The 14843-nt window shown below is 47.5% G+C and overlaps 1 protein-coding gene across 1 annotated transcript in view; it reads right to left on the bottom strand.

Moving 5' to 3' along the window:
- The window catches only part of kif13ba (kinesin family member 13Ba), an 81150-nt gene that overhangs the window by 8568 nt on the left and 57739 nt on the right, over positions 1–14843 (bottom strand). Inside the window, 16 exon segments of the mRNA XM_042071820.1 lie at positions 983–1119; positions 2313–2454; positions 3169–3216; positions 3377–3454; positions 3760–3912; positions 5199–5294; positions 5724–5900; positions 7292–7425; positions 8108–8163; positions 9044–9170; positions 9364–9463; positions 10421–10450; positions 11708–11854; positions 12193–12325; positions 12949–13109; positions 14345–14518. Coding sequence (XP_041927754.1) covers positions 983–1119; positions 2313–2454; positions 3169–3216; positions 3377–3454; positions 3760–3912; positions 5199–5294; positions 5724–5900; positions 7292–7425; positions 8108–8163; positions 9044–9170; positions 9364–9463; positions 10421–10450; positions 11708–11854; positions 12193–12325; positions 12949–13109; positions 14345–14518 — 1893 coding nt within the window.

Genomic DNA, 14843 nt, shown 5'->3' with positions numbered 1-14843 from the left:
TTTTAAAATAGTTCTTAGGCTATTTAAGCATGCAATTTGTGTCCATATGTAGGCTATAAGCTACACTTCTGTGAGCCTAAAAGGCACATAATAGCCAGGACGCAATTTAGTTCAGGTCGGATTAAATTACGGCTGACCCTGGGTGCCTGTAGTCTTTTCTGACAGTCCGTCAAAAAGCAGCAACTAGACTTTTAGACGTTCGCTATCGCATAATTTAGGACTTGTCTACTATGTAGGCCTATGGGATAACGTCCGCCAAGGTGTCCCGTTATTAACAATTAATTGACGAGGCGGATGCAAAGAACTCCCGACGCGCAGCACCCGAGTTTGTAGGCCAACTAGTAAACGGTAGGCTATATCACTAACGTGCATCAATCGGGAATTCACGATTTGCGAGGTGGGTGCTTTAGGCTACTTATTGATCCGGATCAAAGAGACAATAGCTTACAAAGTGGTGTTTTTGTAACTTCACTGTAGATGATTGTGACACGTTCACATTCCAACTTCAGCAATGTAAGGTAGGCCTACCTTCCTTACCTTCGAAAAATAGCTCCGTACAGCTAAAGCCCAGTCTACAATATGCCTCAGTGAGAATTCTAAACTTTCTCTGTGTTCAGTCTTCGATCCTGATTGGCTGCATTCGTGCTAACTAACAAATCAGACGGTGTAGTGGGCGGGACAATGCTCTCGACCACAGAGTAGCAAATGCAGGGAGTGAGAGACGCTTTACAGACAAAGTAGCGCGTTTCATTCTTTATCCATTTCAGTATCGGCGGAAAAAATGACCGATACCAATTATTATAAAAATGCTAAATATTGGCCCTAATAATCGGCCCGGCCGATAATTGGTCGATCCCTAGTGTGTGTGTGTGTGTTTCTAGGAGCCACAGGCCGAGTGCTGTTGGGAGTGTGTGTGTGTGTGTGTGTGTGTGTGTGTGTGTGTTTCTAGGAGCCACAGGCCAAGCGCTGCTGGGACACCAACCTGCTGGGAGTGGGGAGACGGCCGCAGGTCCTTCTTGTCGTCACGGGCAGGAAACAGGGACTTGAGCAGCTTGGGCATCTGAGGCACCACGGCCTTGACTGGGGGGAGAAAAGAAGCAGCGATCCCTAAGAGACCTGCTGGGTAGGAGGGGAGGGAGGGAGGGAGGGTGAAGAGAGGGAAAGGTGGAGGAAGAAAGGATGGAGCAAGGGAACAAGGAAAGGAGGAAGGAGGAGAGGAGAGGGGGAAGAGAGGGAAAGGTGGAGGAAGAAAGGAGGGCAGAGAGAGAGGTAGGAGGTAGAAAATAAAAAGAAGAGGTGGAGGAGAAAGAGACAAGGAGGGAGAGGAGCGAGAGAACAAGAGGAAGGAGGAAGAGAAGGAAGAGAGGGAGGAAAGAGGAGGAGAGGGAGGGGGACCGGGCGGAGATAAACAAAGGAAGAGGAGAAGTGGAACGAGGGAGAGAGAGAGAGAGAGGAGTGGCAGAAGTAGAGAGTGAAGATTAAAGCCAGAATGTTGAAGGCCAGCCCCGGAGAGAAAATGCTAGAAGCCTATAAGCAGCTAGCTAATGCACAGCTGACCCAGCGATCATCTACAGGCCTGAACTACAGCTTAGTCCGCAATTGTGTTCAGCGTCTGAGAAGAACTCCAGATGAATATGAACTAGTGTGCATCTCCGGTGTCAGCGATACCAGCGTCCAGCAGAGCAGAGCAAACCAGTGGATAGGCACAGAGTGGGAGTGTGAGTGTGAGGCGGAGAACCATACAGCCATGAGGAGCTCAAGAGAAGGACCAGAGGGCAAGAGAAGGGGGCAGAAACAGACCTGACCCGCAACCAAGGGGCAGAAACAAGCACAACCTCGGGGCAGGTGGCGTAAACCTAGATCAGGGAGGGGCACCGTTCTGACAGCGCTAGCTTGACCATACCTCGGGTGCATACTTGACCAACTTAACCAGACCATTCAACTGATCTCTCCAGCTCAACCACTGAATAAAATAATCATGCCTAAATCCCAGAGGATAGTGCTGAACATTACCAATGACCTACAGGCTAAACCTTGACCTAGAACCCTAAAGGCGTGCAGTTACTTTGGAATAATGCACTCAGTCTTGGTACACTAAGTCTAACAAGTTAACGTCTAACATTACATGTTCCTAGTCAGTCCTGGTGTGCTGTGAGATTTTCTTATGGTAAATAGTGTGCCGCAATAGAAAAAAAGTTTGTGAAATATTGTTTAGGAACAAGAAGAGAACCTATGATGTGTAGTCATATGAAAGGTTCCTCCTCTGTTCTGAGTGATGTGGAGAGGGAGATCTCTGGGCTTGTGGTGCTTACCTTGTTCAGAGTCCTGATTCTGATTCTGATTCTGGGTCTGGTTCTGCATCTGGTTCTGGCTGTGTGCAGATGAGGTTCTGGGGAGGGTGCGGCTGAACTGGGGGGAGGTCATAAAGATGTCCTGCTGGCTCTCCCAGCGGTTCTACAGGAGAGACGCGGAACCACACGGAACATGAGAACAGACAGGTCCCCAATCAGAACACAGCACACAGAACACAGCACACAGCACACAGATACTACACAGCACACAGAACACAGCACACAGATACTACACGACTACACAGCACACAGATACTACACGACTCCACAGCACACTTGAATGAGAAATATGACACACATGGAATGACCTATATAATGGCGCTCTAACCGATGCTGGGTAACGTCACTTCTGTTGACTTTCAAACAAAACAGAGAGCTAGCTCGCTACTTCCTCCCCCTCCCTCCCGTGCTGCTCCCGTGCAATTGAAACTCTCCTAAACGCGCATCTCGTCTGTGCTTTGCTGGAACAGTTTGTTATGTTTTTATGGGCTAGGTTTGCCCAGGTTGTTTTTGTTGCATTTTTGGAGCCTGGGCTGTCCACAGAGATCGCTTTTTTTTACATTGTATTCAGGACACAGACAGCTAGTGGTTGGTTAGGTGATGTTTGCAGTAAGTGACATAAAATGTTCTAGCCTAAAAAACGCATGGCATCGCTTAGAGCACCTTTAATGGAGTCAGTGTACAGAGAACATTAATGTTATGAGGCAGTCAGACATCCGCATGCAGTTAGGAGCAGTTAGCTTCTGTGCTTGATAAGAGCTGTATAAAAATAAATAAATATTACTATTATCATCATTATTACTAGTGTGTCACAAACCTTGTTGTCGTCCAGCGTGGAGTTCAGGTCCTGTCTACTTCCAGACAGCTGCAGAAGACAGAAGTGAAGCAGCTGAAGTTACCATCAAAAATAACTCCTTCACAAAGCACGGAGCCAACTGTGAGTGAGTATGCCAGTGTGTTTGGGGGTGGATGGAGCAGAGGCTAAAGTCACTGGTTAGAATACAGGAAGTGAGGTAGGTGTTTACCCGGTGCACACTAGGAGAGCTCAAGCTTCTTCTGCTCCCCTTGCCCTTAGTGGCCAGATGCTCCTTCACTGCCACCTCCTAAACACACACAAGGACAAACGTACACACACATGCGCAGAGAGAGAGAGAGAGAGAGAGAGAGAGAGAGAGAGAGAGAGAGAGAGAGAGAGAGAGAGAGAGAGAGAGAGAGAGAGAGAGAGAGACCATATTAAATATTGCGTTCCATATTGGGATAAAAAACTGCTGGATATGTAGCACACACAGAAACCAGAACATTGTGTCCATTCTAGAACCCTGAGTGTGCACTAGCCCATTCCGCCAGTGTAAAACATTATGATCAGTGTTCCCTGAGGTGGGGGGTAGGTGGGGGGTCTGGTTCTGACCTGCCGCAGCCTGTCCAGAGTCAGGATGTTCTCCACGGCCAGAACGCTACGCAGGTACTTCTCGATGGCCGCCTCGTTGTCGGAGGATTTGGGGTTCTCTGCGCTGGCAGCCATGCGGGCGAGCATCTCTCGGTCCTCTGAGCCCTGGGCATCCTGGGGAGGTGGGCACAAGAGGGGGAAGGACGTCAGGACATATCAACATATGCCCACTGGCCCGGGGCAAGTTAAAGAGCATATCGGGCAAGTTGGTTGACCAATCACTGGCCTGAATCTGCCAGTCACCATGACAACTCAGCTTAGCTCACCTGTGATGTCAACTGGTTGAAGCTAAGCATGTGAGGCTACTCAAATAAAGAGGGCACTCATTACAATGTGATAAATGAACAGTTTTGTGTACAAGTGACTTTTCTGGGCCAGTGTATATATATAGTAGGGGCCAGCACAAATGTCATGTACTGGCCTGAAAGAGTATTAGGCAGGAGATGTTACACAGGACACTGATCAGGACAGATTATATGGCACTGCTCAATCCCCAGCCCCATTTCACAACATTAAAGGTTGTATCAGCGATGGAGGGTTAACGTCACTTCTGTTGACGTTCAAAGAAAACAGAGAGCTAGCTCGCTACTCCCCCCCCCCCCCCCTCCCTCCCTCCCTCCCGTGCAATCGAAACTCTCCTGAACGCGCATCTCGTCGGTTATTGGTTGGAACACTTTATTTTGCCTTTGAGTGGTTGGCAACACTTGTTGTTAGCAATTGTTTTTGTGTGCAGATCTCAGAGCCTAGGCTGCCTACAGAGACGTGTTTTTTGACAGCCTGCTAATGGGGCGGGCAGCTAGCGTATCGTTACGAAAGATTAGATGAATGATCATTTATGTTTGGGCCTGCAATCGCTGATACAACCTTTAAAAAAAGAAAAAAAATTGATCCAGCATGTGGACAAACCGACCTGATCACAATACACCCGGCCCCATATTGATATATTAAAACAGACCAACAGAAATAAAATGACTGGGAAAAAAAAAGAACTAAAAGAAGACTAGAAGGGCACACTCAACTTTTTACGAGTATAAAGAGAATAATTGCATTCAAGAGAAAATACTTGATTAAACCAAAAAAGAGTAATTGCTCCACAAACAATGCTGCAGTGTTGCCAATGGCAGCCCACTCTGGTGTGTTGTGCATTATAGGACCACATCACAGAGACAATATTCTCCTTCATCTTCTAACTGATTATAAAACGTCCAAAACGAAAACTATTTGGAAGCAATGAAACATGCTGTCCGAATTCTTTTTGACCACAGCACTAGACTAAAGCTGCGTTCCCCAAAAGCGCAACTTGAGGGGAAAGCTGTGACGCACGTTAAGATGATTAAGGGGTGTTTAGAAAACGGCATCTTGAGATGTCATGTCCTGGACTCTGCGTGGGCAATGCTCACCCCAGGAATGTTGGACACAACCTCGAACGTCACGCCACAGCCCGGGATGGTGCTCCGCGTCGACATCCTTCGCAGGAAGTTCTGGGCAAAGCCCTGCTGTACACACACACACACACACACACACACACACACACACACACACACACACAGAAGCGTCATAACCACAGGAAGTCTCCCCAATCTTTCACTTGCTATCAGTTCAAAATCAGCCGGCAGTTCCTGGGAGGCTGCATGACCAAAGCACACAGTGTGAGGGAGGGGGTGGTGCTAACCACAGGGCACACCTGTCATACTTACTTATACAGCGTGAAGGCCACTAGGACACAAATATGCATGTCTGACTGCACCAGCTGTGAGTGTGTGTGTTCTAACAGTGTTTAAGTGTGTGTGTGTGTTCTAACAGTGTTTAAGTGTGTGTGTGTGTCTGGTGTCACGCGCGGCAGGTGAGCAGACAGACACATGTGTGTGTGAGTGTGAGTGTGAGAGAGAGAGACAGAGTGTGTGTGTGTGTGTGTGTGTGCTCACCTGCCGTGCGTTGAGGTTGACACACACACGCTTGCGCAGCACCAGCTGCATGTCGGCGGGGTGGCTGAGCTGGACGACGGCGCGGATGGTCAGGTAGACGCGCTGTTCCGGGGACGCCCCGCGACTCAGCTGTGGACACTCGTGCACCGTGGAGTCCCACGAGGCCTCCGCACGCACCTGAGAGACACAGTCACTAGCGTCAGGATGGACACAGTCACTAGTCACTAGTCAGGATGGACACAGTCACTAGAGTCAGGATGGACACAGTCACTAGAGTCAGGATGGACACAGTCACTAGAGTCAGGATGGACACAGTCACTAGTCAGGATGGACACAGTCACTAGAGTCAGGATGGGCACAGTCACTAGAGTCAGGATGGGCACAGTCACTAGAGTCATTCAGGATGGACACAGTCACTAGTCAGGATGGACACAGTCACCAGTCAGGATGGACACAGGCAAGTGACAGGTGTAGTTATCCAAAACCATACGGAGTGGCTATGGCAGGTCTGAGATCTGAACCTGAGCTCACCTGAGCTCACCTTGAGCCACGTGTATCGCAGGTGGGGTGGGAAAGCAGTGGCATTCCTGCCTGACTGTTGACCTGTTGCTAAGCCCAACCCATCGAGCGCACATAGGTCAATAAGCGCCGTTCAGAACCTGCTACGGCTCCCCCAACCCACCCGCCATACAAGTGGAGAGGAGTAGATGTGTTACATTATTCACACAACATTGTGCTGAGCTGACTGCAGCATTCCAGCGCTCCGTGACCCCGTGTGGAAGTCCTGCCTGACCCCAAATGCCTAAGCAATAGACTTAGCCACCACTAGCCACCCACGTTAAGACCTGCACTTACAGGTGAGTCAGTGTGTCTATTAGGGTCAGCACTGCCTAAGACAGGTATTAGAGGAAGAGGAGGAGGACAGCTCGTTAAAGGGAAAACTCTGGTGATTTTTCACACAGATCACTTTTTCTTGAGGTCACTGAGTACTATCGGTACAATTTTTTAATTTAGTTTTTTAAAATCTGTGCTACCTAGCTCGAGTTGCTGCAGCCAACAGCTAGAGAAGCCATGCAGCTACAATGCTACACTCTGGGGGCATGATTTTAACGATGTTTTTCGTACCGAAAATGCTCGGTAACATCGAGAAACAGAGAACTGTGTGGAAAAATAGTTGAATTTCTCCTTTAGGGTCATGAGATCTGCAGGAGTGGGGAGGAGGTGACTCAATAACACAGAACTCAAATAAGTGAGGAGCACATCTATTATGACACAAAAGCTCCAGAGTATAATCTGAAACTTTCCTTCGACTTTGAGTCATTCATTGTAGACACCTTGGTGTGTGTGTGTGTGTGTGGGGGTGTGTGTGTGTGTGTGTGTGCGTGTGTGTGTGTGCGCACTGTATGTGTGAGTGGGTAGGTTAGCGCAAAATTTAGAAAACTGTCACCTCCATTACTTGTCAAATTATAATGGAAAAACAAATGTCAATTCACTAGGGAGCGTCAATCTCACCCAAACACACACACACACACACACACAAAATAGGTTCCAAACGAGGGCAGACTGACTGTGGTCACCTCGTCGTCATAGTGCTTGACTATCTGCAGGTCGAAGAAGTCGTCCTCGTCCTCTGCGTTGAGCATGGCGTCCCACCCGCCCGCGTCCGGCGCCTCCAGGTTCTCCTGGGAGCTGAAGTCATCCGCTGGCGGGGACGAGCCAATCAAATCACTCACATTTTATAAGGTCACAGACTACTCATTCCCAGAGAAGAGCACAACACACACAGCTAAATGTTGTGCCACCAACATACAATGGCACGGACATGAGCAATACCAGTAAAACACACTTCATGCAATTTGCAATAACATGTAATGAAGTATTTTATTGTCTTTTTAACTCCTGCCAAAGGACCACCGATGCAAATTAGCCAACTAGCTAACTCTGGTATTGAACTAGTTCTGTACATGGTCCCTGTCAACTAAACTTATAAACTAAACTAAATTAAAAGACAGTGACTAACACTAACAAAAAGTCTGAAGGTCTGTAGTCCTTCATGAGAAACAATTTTAAAAGTAAAAGGTTTATTTGTACAGCACATTTCATCCACAGGGGTAGTTCTTGTACTTGTACTTGAGTTAGCACTCAGAGCAGCAGAGTGGTACTCAGAGCAGCAGAGTTAGCACTCAGAGCAGAGCAGCAGAGTTAGCACTCAGAGCAGAGCAGCAGAGTTAGCACTCAGAGCAGCAGAGTTAGCACTCAGAGCAGCAGAGTTAGCACTCAGAGCAGCCGAGTGGTACTCAGAGCAGCCGAGTGGTACTCAGAGCAGCCGAGTGGTACTCAGAGCAGCCGAGTGGTACTCAGAGCAACAGAGTGGGTGTTCTTACCACTCAGATCCAGGAAGAGCACGGGGATGTGCGTCTCCATCCCGGGAACAGGCACCCTGACAACGCAACACAATTCAATGTTAGGCCATAGAGACACACGCGCACACGCCCACACACACGTACACGCACACACACTTCAAATCCCACGTCATGTCATGTCACGTCACATCACGTCGATCCCATGTATGACTTCAAACGATTGTGAAAACTAGATAATTGAAATATAATTATTATTTCACCACATTCTGTATTTGCAATGATGCGCTAGTTTTGTCTTGGTAAGAGTTTTTTTTAACTTATTTTTTTAATTTATTTTTTAATTTCTTGTTCAGTTTTTTTTCAAAAGTTTAGAAAATGGATGGTGTTTCCAAAATAATAAAATAATTACATTAAATAATTGTGATCTCAATATTGATCAAAATAATTGTGATTATTTTGATCAATATTTTGATTTACACACACACACACACACACACACACACACACACACACACACACACACACACACACACACACAGATTAGATCATCAGTCAAGGTTTTGTTCATGATGAAACAGGAACTGATGTAACTAATCGGAAGTTTAAAATGTCTGGGAAAGTCTGGGAAAACGCCTGTCAAAATGTCTGGGAATTCCATCATGATCTCACTGTTCCAAACGGCATTGAGGAGCACTTTGCTCTCACTTCCTACACAGAGCAGTGACATTTGGGAAAATCACCACCACAATGAAACTTAACACATTATCATTATCTGACTGAAATAGTCAGTCATACGCTCACACTGACTACACACACACACACACACACACAGGCTCTGTGTGTGTGTGTGTATTACGTAGCACACACAAATGCATATAGGCTCTGTGTATGTATGTGTGTGTGTGTGTGTGTGTGTGTGTGTGTGTGTGTGTGTGTGTGTGTGTGTGTGTTACGTACCACTCTGCCGGTGCTCCTGGTATGCCGCTGCCAGCAGAGGGCACCATCACTGCATTTCTCTCCTCCGTCAGTGTTAGACGCCACTCCAGCAGCTGAGCCTCCCGCTCCATGTCATCCTCAGACTTATCTACACACACACACACACACACACACACACACACACAAACACACAATGCATGAGCATATTTCTGACATACAGACATTGCTTTTCATACATAGATTTTTTTTTTAACAGGACTTGTCGTGTGCATATGTGCATATGTATGTATGTATGTGTGTGTGTGTGTGTGTGTGTGTGTGCGTGCGTGTGTGCGACCTACCAGCTTTGCTGACCAGTGTCTGGAGGTGCTGGTCCAGGTACTCCTGCCTCTTCGTGAGAGCAGTTAGCCACTGCCTCCTCAACCGCTCCAGGTCTCGCTCCTGCAAGACAAACGGTCAACCACCCATTAGCCCAACAGAACCCACTACAGCCATTAGCCCAACAGAACCCACTACAGCCATTAGCCCAACAGAACCCACTACAGGCATTAGCCCAACAGAACCCACTACAGCCATTAGCCCAACAGAACCCACATTAGCCCAACAGAACCCACTACAGCCATTAGCCCAACAGAACCCACATTAGCCCAACAGAACCCACTACAGGCATTAGCCCAACAGAACCCACATTAGCCCAACAGAACCCACATTAGCCCAACAGAACCCACTACAGGCATTAGCCACCAGGACCCACTACAGGCATTAGCCCAACAGAACCCATTACAGCCATTAGCCACCAGGACCCACTACAGGCATTAGCCCAACAGAACCCACATTAGCCCAACAGAACCCACTACAGGCATTAGCCCAACAGAACCCACATTAGCCCAACAGAACCCACATTAGCCCAACAGAACCCACTACAGGCATTAGCCACCAGGACCCACTACAGGCATTAGCCACCAGGACCCACTACAGGCATTAGCCACCAGGACCCACTACAGCCATTAGCCCAACAGAACCCATTACAGCCACTAGCCCAACAGAACCCATTACAGCCATTAGCCCAACAGAACCCACATTAGCCCAACACAACCCACTACAGCCATTAGCCACCAGGACCCTAACCAAGTAGGAACCATCAGTGCATTATGTGCCACTCCAGCTACAGGCTTGTATTGCAGCTAAATGGGTCAAACATCATTCCATGTGTACGCATGCTGTATCCAGACCAAGCAGGAACTAGCATTTGACTGTGACCCGCTGTAACAATTTCAGGAACATGACCCCCAATTGTTTACATGTACATAAAACACAGGCACACACGCAAGCACGCACAAAACTACAGTTATACTATGCATGGGGGGACTATGGTGGTTAGTTACTAAACAAACATACCTGATAACTGTCCATTTCATCGCCTTCAGGCTTCACAGCGCATGAATGCACACACGCACACACACACACACACAGACAAACAAAGAAAACAAAAAACAAGCACATTTAATGACCGATTTCAGCACACTTGTCATTAAAACCATGTGACTGAGGTCAGATGGTGACTGGACTAAATATAACAAATGAGTGTTGGTGAATCAGAACTCCTCAGCAGTCAGACCTCCCACGTGACGATGAGCAGGAGGACACACAGGACTCTCTATTCCAGTTCTAGCTGTACCGTTAGCCCTACTGCCTTCCTAGAACGATGAAGAACTGTACCGTTAGCCCTACTGCCTTCCTACAACGATGAAGAACTGTACCGTTAGCCCTACTGCCTTCCTACAACGGGGGAGAACTGTACCGTTAGCCCTTGGGGTTAGCGTTGCTACAAGGGGAAAGCTACAGTATGCTATTTTGAGGGAACTCCGCATGAACTTGGGAGGAAGAAAGGGAAGCAATGCAAAACAAAGTGAAACCAGGAGGATTTCCTTTAAGTGCCGTTATAATGTGATGTGTCTGATTTACAGTGGACGTAGCAGTCTGTACCACAGAGCCCTACACACACACACACACACAGGACATTCTGTCTGCTCGAGCCGCTGTATCACCCACACAGACGGCAGGGGAGTGTGTGTGTGTGAGGTCTTAACATTACATGGGCCAGTTTGAGAACACTTTATGAGTGCTATGAAGTTCTGAGCAGCCTTTATGCAGAACTGAGTGGTTTGAAGTTCCACTTCTGTACCAAATCAGGGAGTAGGTTGGAGGCTGTATAGACTAATACTTTAATGTGTGTAATTATGACATAATATTTTGCCTTTTTATATTTGCAGGCTATATCTATTTCAATCATGTCTATCAACATTCATATTAGTGTTTAAATCAAATTCTGATACTGCATAACTCTATCATAAAAATGAACAATGCTGTAATTCCTGGAGATTCTAGTCGGTTGCAGTTTTACAATGCTCAGAAAACCGAATGTTCATTCCTCACGGCCCAGACAGTAATTCATGAGACTGTTGCACATGTCAAACTAAAAAAAACAAACACCAACACACACAGACTGAAGTTGCACACTGACTCAGCCGTTGGTGTTTGCTGGAGTTGGTTGACATTTGTCTGGGTGTGTATGCACCTAGAGAGTGTGTGATTGAATGAAAGAGAAAAAGGGAGAGAGTGTATTATCTGTGGCAAGTGTGTGTGTGTGTGTGTGTGTGTGGGGTGTGTGTGTGGTGTGCAGACCTGCTGGTTGTCGTTGCCTTTGAGCAGCCGAGCCTGTTGTATCTCCACACACCCCACAGACACGCCCAGCACCGCCTCCACAATCAGCGGCATGGTGCCAGAGTCCTGCACAGACCGCACCTCCACCTGGATACGCCGCGACTGGCCCTGAGGTCACACACACACACAAACACATGCACACACACACGCACACACACACACACATACACACATGCATGCACGCACACAAACAAATGCACGCACACACACACACACACAGATCAACAAAACACACAGAGTTAAGAAATATGAAAATTACATGAAAATTTAACATGCAGAAAAAACAAAACATAGAAATATTTTTAAGCACATCACTGAAAAACAATACTAAGCAGTAACAAAGCACAGCCAAACAGAACTATCCCACAGCCGAAGAGAGGAGTGCTCGTGGACAGAGGTGGGATGAAGGCCGAGTGTGGCCGTGAGCTGCTGGCCGGGCTGCTTACCTGTCGGAGCTGGAAGATGCCCCCTGTGCGGACGTCCCTGGCGGGGATCACCTCCACGGGCATGTACTCGCCAACCTCATTCAGCTCCAGAACCTGCACCCACATCTCCAGCTTACGCGTCACCTCGCTCCACCTGAACACACACACACGTACGTACACACACGTACGTACAAACACACACACACATACAAACACACACACACACAGTGGTTTGTTTGTGTGTGGGTGGGTAAGTGAGTGAGTGTGTATGTGTTTGCATTTACAAATCTTAATGAGGACACATTTTACATTAGAGCCATACTGTGTGTATGCATGTTTTTTTTGTTGGCGCATTGGACAAAACTGTATGTGTACATTGACAGAACCTACTAATTAGGACACATTTTACATTAAAGGCATACTGTTTGTAAATGTGTATGTGCATTGACAAATCCTAATGGGGACATGTGCACATGTGTGTATGTGTTTGTAGTCCTGTTTTGTCAGGGTGTGTGGTTGTGCACATGTGTGAGTGTTATGTCAGGGTGTGTGATGTGCACATGTATGTATGTGTGTGTGTGTCTATGTGTGTGTGTTATGTCAGGGTGTGTGGTTGTGCACAGGAATGTGTGGGAATGTGTGTGTGTGTGTTGTGTCAGGGTGTTTGGTTGTGCACATGAGTGTGTGTGTGTGTGTGTGTGTGTGTTGTGTCAGGGTGTGTGATTGTGCACATGAGTGTGTGTGTGTGTGTGTGTGTGTGTGTGGTTGCAAGCGCACCTGTCTCTGAGTGTGCGCGTCTTGGCCTGGATGATGCTGAGGTCCCAGAGGGCGGGGTTTCGGCCTGGGTCCGGTGCCTGCCTGTGGCCGAACACCTCGATGGCCACCGCCCCCTCCGTCAGGTACTCGATGAAGTCCTCCGTCACCGCCACAGCCAGTTCCTGTGACACACACACACACAGCTGTCAAGCGGAACCATCACAGTGTGATGCTACTTCTCAACTCAATTCAGTAGTTAATGGACTCTATGTGTTCACCCTGTTGCACTGTGTGAGAACAGAAGTGGTGTCTCACACACACACACACACAAGATGGTGATCACAGTGTGACACTAGTTCTCAACTCAATACGGTAGTTATGGAATCTATGGGTTCATTGTGCTGCAAAACCCTTGAGGTGTCATCTTTGAATGTTTGGAGTGTAAAAGTTTTGTCTCTAGTGCCTCTCCACATTCTTTCCGTGCTACAGACTGATCACTGATCCGCCCATGATCCCTTCGGAGAGCAGCACAGCCCTTCCCACCCAGCTGCCAGGAGTCTGGGCATGTCTATCATGGAGGGAGAATGGAGAGAGAAAGAGAGAAGGAAAGCGCACACACACACACACACACACACACACACACTCCCTCGGCCCAGCCCAGCCCGGCCATCTCTCCTGGTGATCTACCCTCCCAGAGCTGAATCAGCACATACCAGCTCTGACTCACCCAGTCTCACCACATCACACTAATGAAATCAAGAGAACGCTACTTCACACACACACACACACGCACAGACACACAGGCACAGACACACACGCACTTCAGAAGAGTCATCTCCAAGATTTACACAGAAGGCAGATTAATGGGGTTCATTACAGACAGATGTGTTTTAGTGATGCCGACAGATCTGTTTTATTAACTTATCTTATGTTTATTATTATTATCTTCCTTTTATTTTGGGGGTATTGTAATGCTGAACTAGCGGAAACTAAGCTAGGAATGTGAAGGTCCCCTGGCCCTCCATACCTAAGGACGCGCTCATCTTTCTCACAAAAACACAACAAAGATGGCGTTTTCATCTCTTTCCAAAACACCAACCACCTCCACACATTCCACCCACATGTCTTTCTGTATGCCTGCACTTAATATGAACCAGACCGCTGATCTAAGACCACTGTCTAAGTAATCATGTAGACTAATGACAGGGAGCAAATTAAAAACATCTCAACACTGATAAAACTTAAGATGAAGTATGTTTCAGCAAACTGTGTGTGTAATAATTAATAATTGTATGTGTGTTAATTCATTTAGACAATTATGAGGCAAATTCATGACAATTCATGAGCAGCTTATAAATTCCCAATAAATAATAAATGCCCAAAACACTGATGAAACAAGCTAAAGGCGAAGTGGGACCTTGCAGCTGTCGAACACCACCATGCAGTGGGGGTCTTTGCTGGTGGGGGAGGAGGCGGAGGGGTCGACCTCGGGCGCCACGATGACCGGCTCGGCCTGGTCCCAGAACGAGTACTGGCAGAACACAAAGTTGGACAGGTACTGGGGCAGACCCGTGGCCTGCAGGATCTTAATCTACAGCAGGGAAAGAAGAGAGAGAGACAGAGAGAGAGAGAGAGAGAGAGAGAGAGAGAGAGAGAGGAGAGATAGAGGGAGGGAGGAGAGATGGAGAGGGAAAGAGAAAAAGAGAGAGAGAGAGAGAGAGAGAGAGAGAGAGATGGAGATGAGGAGGAGGACGAGGAAGAACAGGGGTGGGATTAAGAGAGGCAGTAAAGGGATTCCGGAGACAAAGAATCAAAACACTTAAGCTAATTAAAGCTGGGCTAGCATTGACTACTGCGTCACATTTCCAGCATGCCAACCTTTCTAAGGGATCAGACTCATTTAGAATCACAACAGT

This window comes from Alosa sapidissima, chromosome 19 (assembly GCF_018492685.1).
Source record: "Alosa sapidissima isolate fAloSap1 chromosome 19, fAloSap1.pri, whole genome shotgun sequence".
NCBI classification, from domain to species: Eukaryota; Metazoa; Chordata; class Actinopteri; order Clupeiformes; family Clupeidae; genus Alosa; species Alosa sapidissima.
The sequence above is the reverse complement of the archived record's forward strand: the minus strand, read 5'-3'. Positions and strand labels throughout refer to the sequence as shown.